We start from the raw sequence: 18835 nt of genomic DNA, 5'->3' as shown, positions 1-18835 counted from the left end.
AACGTGGAGTGCACTGAGCTGACCACAGATTCATAAAATATAGCCAGGTTTCTTGGTCATGCAGAATGTCTCCGGAGAGGCTATAATGAACCACTGTGCCTCAGAACAGTCGTGGAGAGGAAGGGTAAGAAATGTATGTACAGCCAGAGCCTTTTTTGGTCTATTCAGGTTGAATCTGAATGTCACCTCCTCTTCCTGCTACTTCACTAGGCATAGTGGAAGCCGTGCTGAAATGTGGCCCTCACTCCTAGAGAGTCTGAGACAACCAGTGGTGTTAGGGCATGAGGTGGCCAGGTTTCTTCATTGAATAGCTGATGACTGGGAGCAGGAAAGGTAGGGTGAATCCGAGGAGGCACTTAAAGAGTCCAGTACAGCCTCAGCATCACAGAGGGTAGAACAAGGAGACACCAGGAGACCTACCCCCTGGTGGGTAGTAATGGGAACTACATGATACTTAACTTCTAGGAAGGTCCAAAACCAAAACCAAAACAAACAAAAAACAAACCTATGGCCAGTTAAGCTTTTAGATGAGTGGTTCTCAAATTTGGCTGCACATTAGGATGACCTGAGGAGCTTTTCAAAACCTAGATATCCAAGGACTGGGTATTAAATGATAGTAAGGATTATTGTTATTATTTATGTGAGACGAAGTGGCATGGTGGTAAAGTCAGCTGATTAATGAATTGATTTTAGTTTGAGGGAAGGACTATATTGGTGAGCCATATGATCTTGTCCAAAGCTCATTCAACATTCTTATCATGAATTTAGAGGATAGCTAAGAATGAAGTTTTATAATTTATACATTACATAAGTCTGTAAGAAATGACTAATGTTTTGTAAGAGAAAATGAAGATGTAAATAGATCTCAGTAGGCTGAACTAATTAATAGGCCAAAGCCTGGGTGGAATTAATAAGGATAACTGCACAGTCTGCCCTTAGGTTCAGAAATAAGTTGCGGTACAAGTGTAGGATGGGGGACATCTTGGTCTAGTTGTTTATGTGAAAAGAGGGCAAAAAAGGATATTTCAGTAACTACAAGCTGAGTACAAGCTACCATTATTATGTGATGCAGAAACACAAAGGTCATCTTCGGATGAATTAATGTAAAGATAGTATCCAGTTTAAGGGGGACGTACTGGTCAGTTCTCAGTGCTTGTTACATAATAATTCAGATGTTCATTAGCTATGAAGTTCTGGTTTTATGTGACTACACTTACGGACATTTACATGTTCCCACATACACATTTCTGTTTGGGTGTTGATTGTCACTGTGAGATGTACTCGTAGTAGCCTTCTCCTGTTGAGAGATACAGTACTTAGAGTTCTGACCACTGGATAGAATATTGCCAAGAAGTCTGATTTCCCCAGGTCTGTTTTTGTAGAGAATCCTGCATCCACACTTATTTAATGTGAAGATCCTCTTACCGTTGTTATACTTTCCGTCTCTGCACATCAGAAATCGATGGAAGATCTTTTTCCTTCAAATCCAGGACACTTCTTGTCTACTTCAGGATGTTGTAGCCACACTTGTTTTGTTATGCAGGTGGTCTGGGACATTCTTCACAAAGTCTCTATATTGAAATCCGTCAGCCCTCAAGATCACGGTTGATAGCTCGTAACTTCCATGTTCACCTACATTTTTGGGTTTTTCACACAAACCAGTTATTCACCTAAAAGGGCTCTGTTTTCTCCTTAAGATTGATCTGTTGTTGTAACATCGATTTCTACCTTACTTTGCAGTGGTTGTTGGCACTGTGTTTTAAGAGATAAGGTATTTTGGTAGACTAAAGCATTATGGAATTACTTTCTTAAATTTATGTAAGTTCATAATCATTAAATTAGTGATAAGATTGTAAATTTTTAATCAGATTTTTTTAAAAGTATTCATGCTTATTAAACTTTTTTTCTTGTCATTTTCAGGGAATCTGGGAAAAATTGCAAAGTCTATACCTTTAGCAAGGATGGCACCTTGTTTGCCTGGGGCAACGGAGAAAAGTTAGTGTTTATTTATATAACATATTTTATGTGTCATCAGTTTAAACATAACTGGCATTTGAATAACACATGTTTGGGTGTCGTTAATAAAGTCCATCTTTTAATGTCATGATGTAGTTAGGTATTGTCTGAAATGCAGCTTCCATAGAACACCTCCAAAGTTGTTAGCTTCTGTTTATATGCCATGACTTGACTTATCTAGTTTCTTAGAATTAAAAAGTAATGTGTGGTAAGGGGCAATTAATTTAATGCTAGAGAAGCTGAAAGGTTTTTTTACATAGTGCTCTAAGTGATCAGTTAGGATTTAAGTTCTGTGCTAACACTTAGAGAATAACTCTCTTTGCTTGTTTACCTTAGATTTAGATACTTTATTATATCTTTGCTATTAAATTAGTAGCAACTGCTTGCTTATTACTGTGAGTTTTATTGTATATAAAAGTATTATTTAAATATTTTATAAATTATTCAAAAGTATGTCTAGGATAGTCTATATTACATAAAATAATCAGATCACAAAATTGGTTTTGCAAAAAAAGTATTTTGATTAAGTACTCATAATTGTATTAAGAAAACCACTCATTTTTAATTTTTCTGTAGGCACTACAACATTTCAGGCAAAGAACCAGGAAAATGCCTGAATATGTGTAATTTGGTTTAAAGTTATTTTTGTTGTTTCTTATCAGATGTAATATGTTAGGTTTTTTAAAAGGGAAAAATGCATACATTAATACAAAAAGTACATTTTATTTTTAAATTTTTTTTTTTAACGTTTTAATTTTGAGACAGGGAGAGACAGAGCATGAACAGGGGAGGGTCAGAGAGAGGGAAACACAGAATCTGAAACAGGCTCCAGGCTCTGAGCTGTCAGCACAGAGCCCGACGCGGGGCTCGAACTCACGGACCGTGAGATCATGACCTGAGCCGAAGTCGGTCGCTTAACTGACTGAGCCACCCAGGCGCCCCCAAAAAGTACATTTTAAATGTTGGTTTTTACACAGTGGTAATATAAGCTGAAGTCTTTCAACTGTCAGGTCAGATTGGATTAAACACATGATTTTTTTAAATTAATGCTAAAAAGATTGTGCTGAATTAGATGATTCACTTTTTATGACTGTAAGTACCTGGCAGAATTAGCTTTTGTAATTTTATGTTAATCAGTTTTTTACTTCTTTTTTTTAAGTTTTTGAATCCAATAAGCATACTACTACTCATAAATTATTAGGAATATAATCGTATTGGGTCCTTATCCACAATGTTAACAGTCTTAATCTCAGTCTCAAAGAACATACTCTCAAATTTTCTTATTTTTGGTGTAACTGATTGTGGGTGTTTGACTTTTATTTTTTAAAATTTATCTTGTAATTTATACTATGAGTAATGAGCTCATAGAAATTCACTATTTAATGGGACATACCATACTTCTTGTCTATTATCTTTTTGAAGTATCCCTTATTTTGCTAGCTTAGAGTTTGTTGAATAAGCCTGTTTTCACCTTCACAGTTATTAATTATTTTTTATACTTCGTATCCTTACTTGGCTTTCTGTTGGATTCAACTCTGAACCTTTTTTTTTTTTAAGCTTGTTTATTTTGAGAGAGAAAGAAGAGATGGCATGAAAGCTGGGCAGAGGCAGAGAGAGAGAGAATGAGAATCCCAATGGGGCTCTGTGCTGATAGCGCACCTGATCTTATGAACTGTGAGATCATGACCTGAGCCAAAATCGAGTCTGACAGTTAACCGACTGAGCCCCACCCAGGTGCCCCTGAACCCTTTGTTGTGCCCATTTGTTGTGTCCATCTTTTTAATAGGTATTTTCTATACCTGGTTCTAGCATTTATTTCCTTAAACTGCTATGGCCACAACAACATACAATGTTCCTGAGGTCAAGAGAAACAGATGTAGTGTATTGATTGTGGCTTTGCTGAGGTCATAGTTAATCAAAAACTATAACGGATTTTTCTTTAAATATGTGAGGTTTTTAGTTAAAATAAATACTCTTTATTTTTAACTAAGAATAACTCTTAAAGGCTATTAAAAACCAAAAAAAAGAAAGTTTCATGTAATTCTAAAATATGTAATTTACAGTAAGTTTTAAAGAATCTTGTATATTTGTGTGTGTGTGTGTTGTGTTTAAACAATATGCAGTATTCGTTTACTCTTAGCAATTTCTGCTTATCCTAAACCAGTGTCCCAAACTTGAATAGAACAAAGTAACTTTAAGCAATTTTTTTTTTTTTTTTTTAGCAATTTCTAAAATAAGATGGAATATATTTTTCCCCCCAAAGAGTACATAAGACAAGTCAGGCAAAACTGGTTTTAGAACTTGGGAAACTTTAGAACTTGGCTCTGGCATTTATCAGTCGTATGATCTTGGACAAATCATAAATCATTTACTTATTCTAAGCTTCACTTTTAACATTTGTAAAATGGAGATGATAATACCTACTTTACAAATCTCTTGTGAGGATTAAATGAGAAAATGTACATAAAGTGGTCAGAGCAAAACATGGTTCATAGAAAGCATCCAAAAAATGGAAACTGCTTTTATTATACAATTGCTGTAATTTTCATCATTATCGTATTATGATGATTCATACTTTTACCTTTATCTTTTGAAGATGGCTTCTGATATTTTGATAGACATCGAAAGCGTCCTTATTGATCTCACAACTGCTACAGCTTCCATTTAGTCAAATTGAAAAAAATACTTTTGGCCTAGCACTTCTATTTTGCTTTAGTCTAATACACCTCAGCTTATATGTAGGTTAGCTCTGCGTCCACTTAAAGGCCTGTTGTTTTCTTTTCAGCTAAAAGTAGAATCATGTGTTACATCCTTCTGCTAATTCTGTGTTCCCCAGTACCAGCTTTACATAGGGGCCTTTTGGCAAAACATACACTTGGTTTTTGTTGTTGTTGTTAAGGTGTTTATTGGATGTTTTCTAGAACTTACCTGAAAATTGATTTTTATGAAAACAACCACTTTACAGTGATCTGTATTTGAAAAGAGGTATGAATGTTTTGGATAGTGCTGGCTATTTTAAAACAGTATTTCATTGCTGAAGTAATTTCTTTTGAAACCAGAATAAATATTATCAATGTCACTAACAAGGGACTACGGCACTCCTTCGACCTCCCAAAGACAGTTTGCCTTGAGTTCTCGCCAAAAAACACTGTCCTGGCAACGTGGCAGCCTTACACTAGTAAGTATTTTCCAATTGTAAGAATATTGACAAGATCAGTTCAATTCAGGGGGGAAAAAGAGTTTACAACCTTTTAAGAAAGCAATTAATCTTTAGATAGTAAATAGTGTTTGTGAAAATCTTTATTCAACAATGAATCTTGTATTCCCCCAATACAATGTACTTTAAGTAATTTCAAGGTACAGTAAGTTAGTGAAAAGATTTATCGTGAGATAGAGGAAAAGAAAAAGCTCAAGGGGAATTTTAGAAAGTGAATCATCAGTGGTTGCTTAGGGAGAAGATCTCAAAAATTAAGAATAATGATGACCTTTAAATGGAAAACATTTTAAATAATCATTGTAAATCAAAGAGGAAGTTCAATAGACGCAACATGTAAGAAATGTGTAAGATATGACAAAGAATAGGAAGATGGTGTGCCATTTTTTTTTTAACACATTTAACGATATGATGGTATGTTATATGAACATTTTATACAGCTGCACTTCATAGATGAATAAGAAAACACTCGGGGTGTAGGGGCTTTTAAAAAAATGTTTTAATAGTGTGGGCAGTGTTGAGTTAAATATATAATAATAGTTCGTTGTTTGGTTATAAGCCTTCTAGCTTGGTTCTTCCAAGAGGCAGACTTGAATGAATCTTCTTTTTCCAAGTAAATAAATGGGAAATTGAGACTCATGAATAGTTTGTGTAACTTTGTGTGTGTGTGACTTAGAGACACACGATTGATTTCATAATAAGATAATTTAATCCATTTAACATGTCACACTTAATAAACAAATCTTTTAAGTATTCTTAAAATCTATAGTAATCAAGTCATTTCAGAAATGCTGAACTTTTGTCATGGCTTTAGGAATAGAGATTAAACCCAAAAGGGAAAGTTGATTTAAAGCAACTCTTTTACTTGATCTTTATAATCTTGTTGAAAGTTGTTTTAAGAATAAATTCTTTTTACTAACGTTAGGAGACAATTATTGCAAAGACATCTGTGTTTCTTTTAGCTTCTAAAGATGGCACAGCTGGGGTACCCAACCTACAACTTTACGATGTGAAAACTGGTACATGTTTGAAGTCTTTCATTCAGAAAAAAATGCAAAATTGGTAAATAAATGCTTTAAAATGCTAATTATTTACAAAATGTTCTAAATATCTTCATTATGTAATATTGTTTCTCAGGTACTAGTTTAGAAGATAACTTGTTAGACTAAAATCTAGATCTTTAAGGATCTGGAATATGTGGGAATGTAATAGAGTAAAAACTTGATCTTTCTTTTGTTTAATATTTGGATGAAAATGAACAATACCTTTCTCTTACAAATGCTTAACTAAAACTATTAGGAACTGACTTGACATCATATTTATAAGTATTTTTCTTAAATAGTAAGCGTATCACAAACTTTAACAAGTTAACATGTGAGGTTACACGTGTCTAAATTTTTTTCATATTCTTTCAACGTAGGTGTCCATCTTGGTCAGAAGATGAAACTATCTGTGCCCGAAATGTTAACAGTGAAGTTCACTTCTTTGAAGACAACAATTTTAGTATGGAAAGATTTATGAAATCAATTTATCACTTATTATAAATGTATATACAGTTTTGTTGCCTTATATGGCATCATAGGGTTTTCCTAAATACTGTTAATATGTTAATAATTGTTGTTTTATTAATTCATTTGAATAACTCTTGTAAATCTGAATTCTGAAGAAATTCTAACAAAGATTTGTTTTTATAATAAGTTTTTATTATCTAATAATTGCTATTAAGGCATTTGCATACCTCTTTCGGAGTTTAGTTACTATTGAAATTCTTTGATACAAATTTTTTAAATGTCTTATTGTGTGGAATTTCAAACATAAAAGTAGACACCTAGTCCCGGTAACTTTCAGCCTATTGCCAATCCTACCTCATCCACACATCTCTCCACCTAACATCTCTCTTACTGTGCTAAAGCAAATCCTAGGCATCATATAATTTTACCTGTACATCTCAGTATGTATCTCTGAAGACTAGGGCTTTTTAATTGTTGAATAGCCACAATACCATTATCACAGATATAAAGTATCTGGTCAGTGTTCAAATTTCTGATAATTGCAAATGTTTTAATTTTTTGTTATTGTTTTGTTTAAAGCTTATTTATTTATTTATTTAGAGGGAGAGAGTGTGTGTGAGCAGGGGAGAGGTAGAGGAGAGGGAGAGAGAGAATCTTAGGTTTCTTTCTTTTTCTTTTTCTTTTTTTTTTAAGTTTATTTACTTATTTTTGAGAGAAAGAGAGATAATTCCAAGCAGGCGCTGCACTGTCAGTGCCAAGCCTGATGCAGGGCTCGAACTCATGAACTGTGAGCTCGTGATCTGAGCTGAAATCAAGAGTTGGATGCTTAACCAACTGAGCCACCCAGGCACCCCTCTTTTAAATTTCTTTTAAGCTATAGGCTCCCTGTCCATCTCTTCTACCCCCACCTTGAGATTTATTATTTAAGAAACAAGGTTACTTGTCATGTATTTTCTCATAGTTGAATTTTGCTATTGTATCTTGTCCTATAGTTTAACATGTTCATCTGTCCCCTAAATAGCTATTTGCATCTAGAACTGGTCAGCTTCAGATTCTCTTTTTTGGGGAGATGAGGACAAGTCTGCCTCACAAGCAGTGTTCAGTTCTTTTATCAAGAAGCACATAGTGTCTTCTTGTCTGTAATTTTGTAGGATTAGCTGATCTGTTATTTCATGACTGGAAATCACATTGGTGATTTCCCTCCTCCCTACCCTCTCATTTATAAGCTATACTACTTCTATAAAGAGAAATTCCCCCATCTACTATTTGATTACCTAGTGGCACCATTTATATAAGAAAGAGCACTGTGTTCTTATAATCAATCAGTGGGATTAGATGTATAATCTCATTACTTGCCCAGGGTCACCCAGCTACTAAATGACTGGGTAGAAATTAAAATGTAGGTCTGTGTTGTTCCCACTCCACATGAGTCTACTCATGAGACTACAATGAGCAGTATTACTATATCATTACATTAATCGTTTATAATACATTCAGAATTTATCATGTTCCTATTAGTTTCATTCTTCCAACACCATTTGCTTTTTGTTTTTTTAGACACAATTGCAAACAAATTGCATTTGCAAAAAATTAATGATTTTGTGTTATCACCTGGACCCCAACCATACAAGGTAATTTCTGTGTCTTTGTTCATATGGAATTTTAGGAAATTAAACCTTTTCCTAGTGCTTAGTGACTATAAAAACATGTCCATCTTAGTTTATATGCCTCAGAAAATTAAGTGACGATGATATATGTGTATTTCAGGTGGCTGTCTATGTTCCAGGAAGTAAGGGTGCACCTTCATTTGTTAGATTATATCAGTACCCCAATTTTGATGGACCTCATGCAGCCTTAGCTAATAAAAGTTTCTTTAAAGCTGATAAAGTTACAATGCTATGGAATAAAAAAGGTATGATAAATACATTTTATCTCATTTATCAAGTATTCATTGAGGCTTATATTCCTATATGTATATAGAAAAAAAGAATATCAATGCTTATTTAATGAAAATTTACATGTGCTGTGTTAAATTTAAAAAATTTTTCTTATCAGCATCAGGTTAAATTGTGTTTTAAATCTAATGAAAGTTTTTTCCGTTCTAGCTACTGCCGTGTTAGTAATAGCTAGTACAGACGTTGACAAGACAGGGGCGTCCTACTACGGAGAACAAACGCTGCACTACATTGCAGTGAACGGAGAAAGCGCTGTCGTGCAGCTACGTGAGTATTCCCATAGTCTTCTTATGCTAAAACAATGGAAAAAATACTGGGCCATAAAGATGATGCAATCTAAATTCTTGTTCAAGTGATAAAACTCACATATTTTAATAACCTTTCAGGTAAAATTCCTCTTGATTAATACACTTAAAGTCATCCCCAGACATACATTATTTTGACAGAATCCAATTAATTTAGTTACGCCAGCACTTTAGTGGGGAACTTGCTGAGTGAGGTTAATTTCATTGCAGTAGCTCTTTGGGGACTTATTTAACTTATAATGACAGGGAGTTGGTCTTGTGAGTGTAGCACTCCTTCAGAACTGAGTGTGAGGAATGTCACCATTTTATCTTTTGTTTTGATGAGCTAAATTAACTGTAGAATAAGTTTTAAAACTCTGGCAACTCCCTGGTTTTTCATTTTGAATTGAACATGTAGGAGTAGGATAAACTTCCTTACAAAAAACTATGTATTCCCTCTGAAGTCAGAAAGGAAACAAGGATGTCCTCTTTCCACTATAATTTAACATCCTGAAGGACCTTGTCAGTGTAACATATCAAAAGAATAAATGTACACTTTTGAAGGAGGAAAAACAGAATCATCTCTGTACATATAGATGAAGTCACAGTATAAATAGCCACTTAAAAAACATAATAGAAGGAAATGCATAACAACAAAAGGCAAGAAATCTATAGGACTAATAGGAAGAAAACTTTAAAACTTCTAAGGGACAAAATGTGACCTTTATAAGGAGAATTTTATAAAGATGTCATTTCTCTCCAAATTAACCTAAAAATTAAAATGCCGGTACGTTTTTATAAACTAGGTAAACTGGTTCTAAAGTTGATTTTTTTCTAATCCTAAAAAAGTGAAAAAAGATTTTCTAACAAGGCAGAACTAATAAGGGAAAAGTGATTAATTTGAATGTATAAAATACAGAGTTTTACATTGGAGGAAGAAAATTCCATAAACTAAGCCAAACAAAAGATTGGGGAAAATTTATTTAGATGGAAAAGGGATGAGTATGAGAAAGGTGAATTTTGTTGCTATATCAAGTAAATCAATAAAAGGCCAATAATTGGGGAGAAAAATAGGCATGGGACAGTAAAAAATAGTCCACAAAACCAGAAATAAGATTGTGTAAGTATATTAAAATGTGCTCAGTTTATAATAAAAGAACAGAAAGGAAGGCAAGACAACAATTTTTGTCTCCGCAGCTTGACAAAGATAAAAGTATGAAACTACACAGTGTGAATGAGAATGAGGAGAAAATCTGTACTCTCACACACTGTTGAGGCTCCTGGCTAACTCAGGCAGAGGAGCATGTGACTCTTGTTCTTGGGGTTGTGAGTTCGAGCCCCACATTGGGTGTAGAGATTACTAAAAAAATAAGTAAATAAACTTCAAAAAAAACCTGTTGATAATATAAAATGGTACAGCTTCTCTGAAGGGCAGTCTGGTAGCACATTATCAACTAAACGTATGTACCTTTGAGCAGCCAGTTTCACTCCTATAGATGTGTTTGTGTATACTCACAGTTGAGAATATATAGGAATACAGTACCATTGGAAAAGAGTGAGGCAGATCTCAGTGTGCTTATATGGAAACATCTCCAAGATAGAGTACTAACTGTAACAACAAAGAACTCTGTGTGTGTGTGTGTGTGTGTGTGTGTGTGTGTGTGTGTGTGTGTATGTGTATGGTTAAGAGAGATGCTTAATTTCAACAAAACTATTCTGAAAGTATATACAGGGAATAGAGTGTTGCCTTTGTGTGGGGGAACTTATTGTGTGGTGTATCATTTTATATAATGTGTATTTTTATTCCTGTGTGCCCACATTACCTCTTCCAGTGAAAACTAGTTTGGTAATAGTAATAATAACGTGTGTCTTTGAGCCTACGTTGCCAAAATGTTTAAATGAAATTTAGATTCCCTAGAGGTTCTTAAATAAATTTATGGTTATACATCAGTATCCGTAGTATATCATATAAAAATATTTTAATTGTAACGTATCTTGAAATTGTTGGATTTTTTTTTACTGTTTGACATGTTTATGAGTATTATACAATTGTAATTCAGCTAATAAATATTGTATTCATGTTATTCTTTATTGCTAATTTCGATTTTATATTCTTTTTCTAGCAAAAAATGGCCCCATTTATGATGTCGTTTGGAATTCTAGTTCTACTGAGTTTTGTGCTGTTTATGGTTTTATGCCTGCCAAAGCGACAATTTTCAACTTGAAATGTGATCCTGTTTTTGACTTCGGAACTGGTCCTCGTAATGCAGCCTACTATAGCCCGCATGGACATATATTAGTACTAGCTGGGTTTGGAAATCTGAGGGGACAAATGGAAGTGTGGGATGTTAAAAACTACAAACTTATTTCTAAACCAGTGGCCTCTGATTCTACGTATTTTGCTTGGTGCCCTGATGGTGAGCATATTTTAACAGCCACATGTGCTCCCAGGTTACGTGTTAATAATGGGTATAAGATTTGGCATTATACTGGCTCTGTCTTGCACAAGCATGATGTGCCATCAAATGCAGAATTATGGCAGGTTTCTTGGCAGCCATTTTTAGATGGAATATTTCCAGCAAAAACGATAACTTACCAAGCAGTTCCAAGTGATGTACCCAGTGAAGAACCTAAAGTTGCAACAGCTTATAGGCCTCCAGCTTTAAGAAATAAACCAATCACCAATTCCAAACTAGTAAGTAACGTTTTTTACTACTTTGGTAGGAAAAGGTTTTTTAGTGTGTGGAATTCTCGAGACCTTTTTCTCATGTATGTTCTTGTGTTACTTAGCACCTGATTAGAATATAAACTCTAGAAATCATGGAGGACCTACCATTGAAGATGGGGAACAGCTGACATTGTTAACAGAGTAGTCCATTTAAAACAGTTCACATTTTACATTTGTGAGAAAGATAATGGAGTATGACATGCTGCCTTTGTAGACATCATGGGCTCAAATTCACATGCCTGTCAGGCTAGGCTGGTAATGTAAGGCTTTGGTGACTGGGAGAGAATGGGGGAAGGAAGAGATCATGCCCTCTTTAAAGGCCATAGCAACAGCACAGCAGTAGCTGATTGTTTCCATAAGAGATTTAGGCCCAGTTTGCCAAAATGATTTTTCAAGACAAAACCAGTCTGGATGCTTATGTAAAATTGCTCGATTTTTAAAACACTGTTGGTCAAACAAAACATGTTTATTTTCCTTAGGCTGTCATTTCCCATCTGTATTGTAAAGTTATGACTAGAGCATTGGTCACATTCTGATCTTTAAAATGTGAGCATTTCAGAGCTCAGGGGAAACATTTATTAGTGATCTGAGTCTCTGTGATGATGTTAAGAAATAAAGTTGTTCTATAAGAATGAACAACAATATTATTGGTATTATAAAGGTGACCATACAGTAAGTGTAAACTGGTTCAAGTAAATGAGGATATTCAGCCACTTAATTATTAGCCACTCAGGGAAGTCAACACTTGTTCAAAGGATAAATATTCCTATGCCTCCCTTGTACCACTCCTAACCCTCTCAAAAACAAAAACAGAGGAACCCTTCCTCCTCCACAAAATCTAGCAGTGGTCTGTAATGACTTCATTGAAATGTTTTGTTTAAACATTTCTGTTGTATCATTTACTAAAAACATAAAAACTTATGAACAAATTAAGCCCATTTATGATATTTGTGTATAGATTAAAACAGAAAGGATATAGTAGACTTTGGATTGTCTTCCCTCTATATTGAAATTTTCCTTACCTAAGATAAAAACAGAAGTGACCTCAACATATCTGGCTTTCTAAATATCTGTAAGCACAAGAGGACTAAATTCCGAATCACTGTATATTTTTATTCTTTGATCCATAAAACTCATTTGTTTTGATAGGGGGAGGAAGAGAAAGATATACTTTGAAAATAGTGATAAAACTTAGTAAGAACATTTAAAACCAAAATTGTTTTACCATTTAAGATTTCCACTAAATTTTTGCTTTTGTACGTAACATGATGATTATGTGATTTTATCAAATGATTTTAAATGGAGGAACCACAGGCTAATGAGAATTTTTTGTTTGTATCAAATTCTAGAAATGACCTAAATGGCAAAAAAAAAAAAAAATACTGCTAAGAAATTAGTAGAAACAAAGACATTCTAGTAAATAACTTCACAAAGGAGGATGGTTATGTATCACAAGGGGAAAAAAATGATGAGATTCTCTCTCTGAAGAAAAAACTTTTTTATAAATAAAAACTCACCTATAAATTATACTTAAGTATTTCTTGGCTTCCAAAATCACCCTTCAGTGTTGTAATGTGTTCATTAAAACAGTCCCATTATAATTGACATAGATGAAAAAAATATATTAATATGGATGAAATTGTATACGATAGGCACAGTACTAAAGCCAGAAAAGCTCATGATCCGTAGTAGCTGTGTGGATATTTTTTTCTTTTTGTCTAAAACGAAAGCCTGTTGATGGCTACGTTATGTTCATAATGTAGAAGAGCCTTGTAACTTATCCTTTGTGGATAAGAGCCTTGTGGAATAGCCTTGTAACTTATCCTTTCTTACATCATTTGTAATTGCTTTGTCATTTCCCTGGAGTTCTCATGAATAGAAACTTTTTTATCCAAAGCAAAGTACTATAGGAGAGCCCACTATTGAGAGAATTTTGATGTGTAAAACAAATGTTCGGCAAATAAAGCTGTGTCTCAACTAACATTGTATGCTGTGTAGATAAGAAAGTGAAAGAGACGTGCCATCAAATCTGTTCTACAATTGTGGGTTCTCATATATTCAGTTGCTTCAGGTAGAACATGTATGCACACACAACTTTGATGACCTGTTACGGTTCATGCAGCTAAGATGAAGTCACGGTATGATTTCTTATTTATTCCTCCGTCATCTTAAATGTTTGACCCTGCCCATTTCCTTATAGCACTTTTAAGTACAACATGGATCTGAGAGCTAGTCCTTAAGAACCTTCATGGAGATCTGGTTCTTTTGATGTGCTGAGAATGATAGAGTCCAAGAGACAGTTACCGCTAAGATAACGGCAGTTTAGAGGGAAATCACTGAGTAGATGAACCTGATAAGAAGTTGTCATACTGTCATGTATCCTGTATGTTGCCTGAAGCAGCTCCGGAGATAACGTAAACCTGTATGTGTGTATTCTTTGATTGAAATTAACTGACATGTGAAATTGTAAGATATTTAAAGTGTCTGTCATGGTGATTTGTTAGATGTATTCATTGTGAAAGGATTCCTCCCATCTAGTTAATTAATGAATCTCTCACCTCACTGTGGGGTGTGTGTGTGTGTGTGTGTGTGTGTGTGTGTGGTGAGAACATTTGAGTTTCCACAAATTTCAATTATCAACCATAGTCACTGTGTTTTATATTAGAACCTCCTTGATCCACTCCTTAATTCACCCTCTTTCTGTTGTAGAATATAGTTGATGGATGGTTATATAAATATCTCATGATGGAAATGATGATGTGTTTTTATTGTATAGTCTGACAGGTCATTGAGTTTTTCATATGCCTCTTCATTATGTTAATACTGGATTTATAAGTATGCAGTTGGTCACCCCTCTTGTTTTGTTTTCTTCTAGTCTGTTTTAGTTTTTCAATTTGCTTTCATTTTTAATCTTCTAATCTCTGATTTTGCATATAAAGATCTAGCAAGTAATTCTTTGTGCAGAGAAAACAAATGAGGCAACTAGGTTTCTGTTGGCAGTAGTCCGATCCAAAAAGACTCCGGAAGGAGCTACCGTTAGTATCTACTTTCAGAAGAATCATGTGTCATAGTGGTACTAAGAAAAGTCCCATTGTTGAAGCAAAACTGAAGTGAATTTTGCCAGATCTTGTATAAATGAAAGACACCATATATCAGTTAATAGGAAGATCCTTATTAAATCCATCCTGACAGTTGGAGTGTGCCTGTTACTAATAAGAATTTTGAAATATTCTTTGCCAGTGATTGTAAAACAAATTTAATAAGTTTATTCCACACTAGCAAAATTATATGATTTGTGATGCCTGTTTTTAAAAACATGGACTGCATTTCACAGTCATTTATTTTACATTTTCCACAGCATGAGGAGGAACCACCTCAGAATATGAAACCACAAGCAGGAAATGATAAGCCATTATCAAAAACAGCCCTGAAAAATCAAAGGAAGCATGAGGCTAAGAAAGCTGCGAAACAGGTATTTGGGGCACTAATCTTTTCAAAACAAAACAAACAAAACCAGTTAAATTAGCTTAGTTTAAGCCTCAAAGTTTAAAGATTCTAGTCCTCAAGACTTGACTATTCCGTTATAAAATGTAGTTGGAGTTAGATATAAATAGCCAGAATATCTTTCTTTTTGTGTTTGCCTGTGAATTTCTGAATAGTTCCATAAAATAAAATGAGGAAGCGAGGAAACGACCTGATCTTAAAACCTGAAACCCTGATAGGATTGTGTAGTAACGTTACTTGTCGTAGACCCTTTTGGTGGAGCCTGTGTGAAGTGGTGCAGTTTGCTCCCTGAAAGCATACGTTTGTTAGGAGAGATCAGAAATGACACGATACTAAAGCCACTTTGTTTCTCAGTATTACGTTACTATAGGAAATTATTCAGCTGGGAATCTCAACACCAGAAGTACCCAAAACGGTGGATTGTTATATGATTTTATAGTTGAAAAAACACAGCGGTGTCATAATTGACAGATTATGATTGTGTATGTCTTATAGTGATGGTGAGATCAGCTAAGCTAGGAGTATCTGTTCGTGAAGTCATGGCGATCATAGTTTTGAGATTCGGACAAGGCAGTCTTGCTGGCAATGCTTGAATTTTGACAGCTCTAGGTTGCTTACGTGTTTTGACAGGCAATTACTATTTTAAGGTATAGAATTGCATTATGCAGCCATAGTCTGCTAAAATCTGAGCTTCAAAAAAAATCAGTGTGCTCTTCTGTAGTTAATATATTTCATCTCCAGAAATATCTTTTTTTTTAAATATAACTTTTTATTTAAGTGTATTTATTTTGAGAGAGAGAGAAAGAGGGACCGAGTTTGCATGCTCATGAGCATGGGAGCGGGGCAGGGGGGAGGGAGGAGCAAAGAAAGAGGGAGAGAGAAAATTCCAGGTAGGCTCTGCACTAACAGTGCTCAACATGGGTCTCAAATTATTATGCTACTTTAAATTTTAGATCTAGCAAAGTAGTCTCTATGACAATTACATAGTAAAAACCTTCTGGGTGTCTTTCTTATACTGTGATACTTTTTTTTAAGCTGCATTGTATCTTTCTGTTATGGGACAATGTGGCATATTTCATGAGACCTTCAATTTAGATCAATGACATAAAATGTAGTATAAAAGATAAAATCACATTTTGGCTTTAGCATTTTATATATCAAGGCTCTGTTGGTTGACGTACTTTAATGTTTTGATTTTAGAAAATTGATTTTTTGAAAATATTTCCTGCAGGAAGCAAGGAATGAAAAGAGTCCCGATTTGGCACCTACTCCTGCCCCACAGAGCACACCACGAAATACTATCTCGCAGTCAACCTCTGGAGACCCTGAAGTAGACAAAAAAATCAAGAACCTAAAGAAAGTAAGAGACTTAAGTAAAAAGCAGATGTGTTAATTAAAAGACATACATGAGAAATATATAAAGATAGGCATCTAAGAAGTTAGAAGCAGCTCTGATTATTGCTTTCTCACTATGAAATACTATAATTTAGGAATGGCACTGGTTTCAGTTCTATTCATAAATGTCTAAAGGCTGTAAGTCTTTTTATTATTGATTTTTGGAGCAGTAAAAAAGGTCCATTTGTACAGAAATATGCTGAACTGTTTTATACTCAGTATTTCATTAGACATTTACGAGATCAGTGGGAACAGCTATTTATCCCAGTTTTAAAGGTGAAGAAACGGAGACAAAAAGAAGTTCATTAATTTGCCAAATTGCAGCCAGTTTGTGGTGATGGCCCTGGTATAAAATCGGGTTTCTGGAGCCTGCCCAGGCTGCATTATGAAGGGTCTCTTTAAGCCACAGACATTGTCTAGGTACAGTGGAGTGCTAGAGAAAACAGTGAAGTTAGTGATATATTTACTACGAATACATGTATGTCTATACATACACGTACATATATAATACCATTACTTGAAAACTTGAAAATTTGCCAAATCCCGTGTTCTTAACATGTTTAGTTTTACATCTAAGTTTAAAAAAAGAGTTTACCTTAGCATTTTACCAGACTATCCTTGATCCAAAGATGAGATAATTGATTCTCCTTACTCAGTTTTCCCATTTATGTGATTGAGTTGATACTAAAAAAACTTGCATTCTGAAATTACTTATTCTTCCTTCCTCTTGACTCATAATATATTTGATGTTTGCAGAAACTGAAAGCAATCGAACAACTGAAAGAACAAGCCGCAGCTGGAAAACAGCTAGAAAAAAATCAGGTCATTTTTATGTGTTTCATTCGCGCGTGTAGTCACTACCACTCTTCCCTTTTTATTATACACAATCATTTAATCAAGTAAGAGCACATGAGTTTAAAAACTTCTTTTGAAAACCATATATTTTGTAAAACCCTTTTATACTTAAACGGAGAAGCACAGGGGAAGACCGGATGTAGACCATGGTAAATGAGAGAATCGTGATTTCTAAGAGGCATAGTAAGGCCATTGCTGCTGAAAATAAAGGCGATGTATTATAGTAGATAAACACAAGATTCTCTTCCTTCCTATATCTCAGGTTGCACTGCCCTGTTTTTATTCCTTTCTCGCCTTCTGAGGGATGCCGAAGTATAGAATGAAAATTTATTGGACCCTCAGAGTTGCAGTAAGGCGGCATTTGTGCTTTGCCCCCTTGATTTATACCACGCAACAAATTAAAGCTTGTTACTCTGTATTTTTAAATCTGTATTTACCAGTGGATCTGTTAAAATGTCAGAAATACACCTTTTACAAATTTTTTCTGCTTTGTTGTTTTGGGTAAAGATCCAATAATTACTTTATTTCATTTCCTATTTAATAACTTTGTTGTTTGAAACTTTTCTAGTTGGAGAAGATTCAGAAAGAGAAAGCCCTTCTCCAGGAGCTGGAAGATTTGGAATTGGGTATTTAAACATCCACAGAAAGCCAATTGTTACCAGAAATCAGTGCAAACACATTTTCTGATAGACCCATTGGTGTACATGAAATACCCATGTACCTACATTTAATGTTCATCTATAATTTTAACCATTTATCCAAGATTCTGCATATGTATAAAATTATTTAATAATGTCTATTAAATTGATTTTTACATCCTGCATCCTATGCCATGTCAACACATGATGTAGAAAAGAAATACATGAATTTCTTTAGTAAGGCTGACAGATTGAAAGACGATGTCATTGCTTTTTTTAGTAGAGGATAGTATTTACCATATATGTGAATAAAAACAATTTAAATTTAATCATTGTTGGCTTTGTTATAAGTTGCTAAGTTAACAGATCCTTTATTAATTTACAAGACAAGTTTGGGAAATTTTTCCTTTGAATATGTAATATGGCTTTTTTCTTATCCTAAAGCATTCTTATACTGTCCAAACTTGAAAGAAAAGCCTTAAATATCAGATTTTACTAAATATATTAAATTGATTATATTATTTGTAGTATTTGGAATAGTTTTTCTGGTTAGTTCTAAAATACAGACTTGAAAAATGGAAAATAGTAAAACATTTTATTTTGGTATTTCAAATAATAAATCTAGTGATTTAAGGATGAGGTAAATATTTTCCAAACATGAACTATGATTATTTTGTTGTAGTCGAGTCTTGATTGTTTTGATTGTTTATTCATATGATGAAAAAAAAAGATGTA

The 18835-nt window shown here is 34.2% G+C and overlaps 1 protein-coding gene across 1 annotated transcript in view; it reads left to right on the top strand.

Annotated features, from left to right (window-relative positions):
• Positions 1-18429, top strand: part of EIF2A (eukaryotic translation initiation factor 2A) — a 30398-nt gene extending 11969 nt beyond the window's left edge. The window contains exons 3-14 of the mRNA XM_049629709.1: positions 1921-1995; positions 5076-5194; positions 6193-6292; positions 6651-6733; positions 8299-8372; positions 8509-8653; positions 8847-8963; positions 11104-11675; positions 15067-15180; positions 16444-16572; positions 17364-17429; positions 18031-18429. Of these exons, the coding sequence (XP_049485666.1) occupies positions 1921-1995; positions 5076-5194; positions 6193-6292; positions 6651-6733; positions 8299-8372; positions 8509-8653; positions 8847-8963; positions 11104-11675; positions 15067-15180; positions 16444-16572; positions 17364-17429; positions 18031-18096 (1660 nt within the window). The 3' untranslated portion in view covers positions 18097-18429. The remainder of the gene's footprint in view (positions 1-1920; positions 1996-5075; positions 5195-6192; positions 6293-6650; positions 6734-8298; positions 8373-8508; positions 8654-8846; positions 8964-11103; positions 11676-15066; positions 15181-16443; positions 16573-17363; positions 17430-18030) is intronic.
• Positions 18430-18835: the final 406 nt, after the last annotated feature.

The sequence above is a fragment of the Panthera uncia genome, chromosome C2 (genome assembly GCF_023721935.1).
Source record: "Panthera uncia isolate 11264 chromosome C2, Puncia_PCG_1.0, whole genome shotgun sequence".
Classification (NCBI taxonomy): Eukaryota; Metazoa; Chordata; class Mammalia; order Carnivora; family Felidae; genus Panthera; species Panthera uncia.
This window is presented reverse-complemented; position numbering and strand designations above follow the sequence as displayed.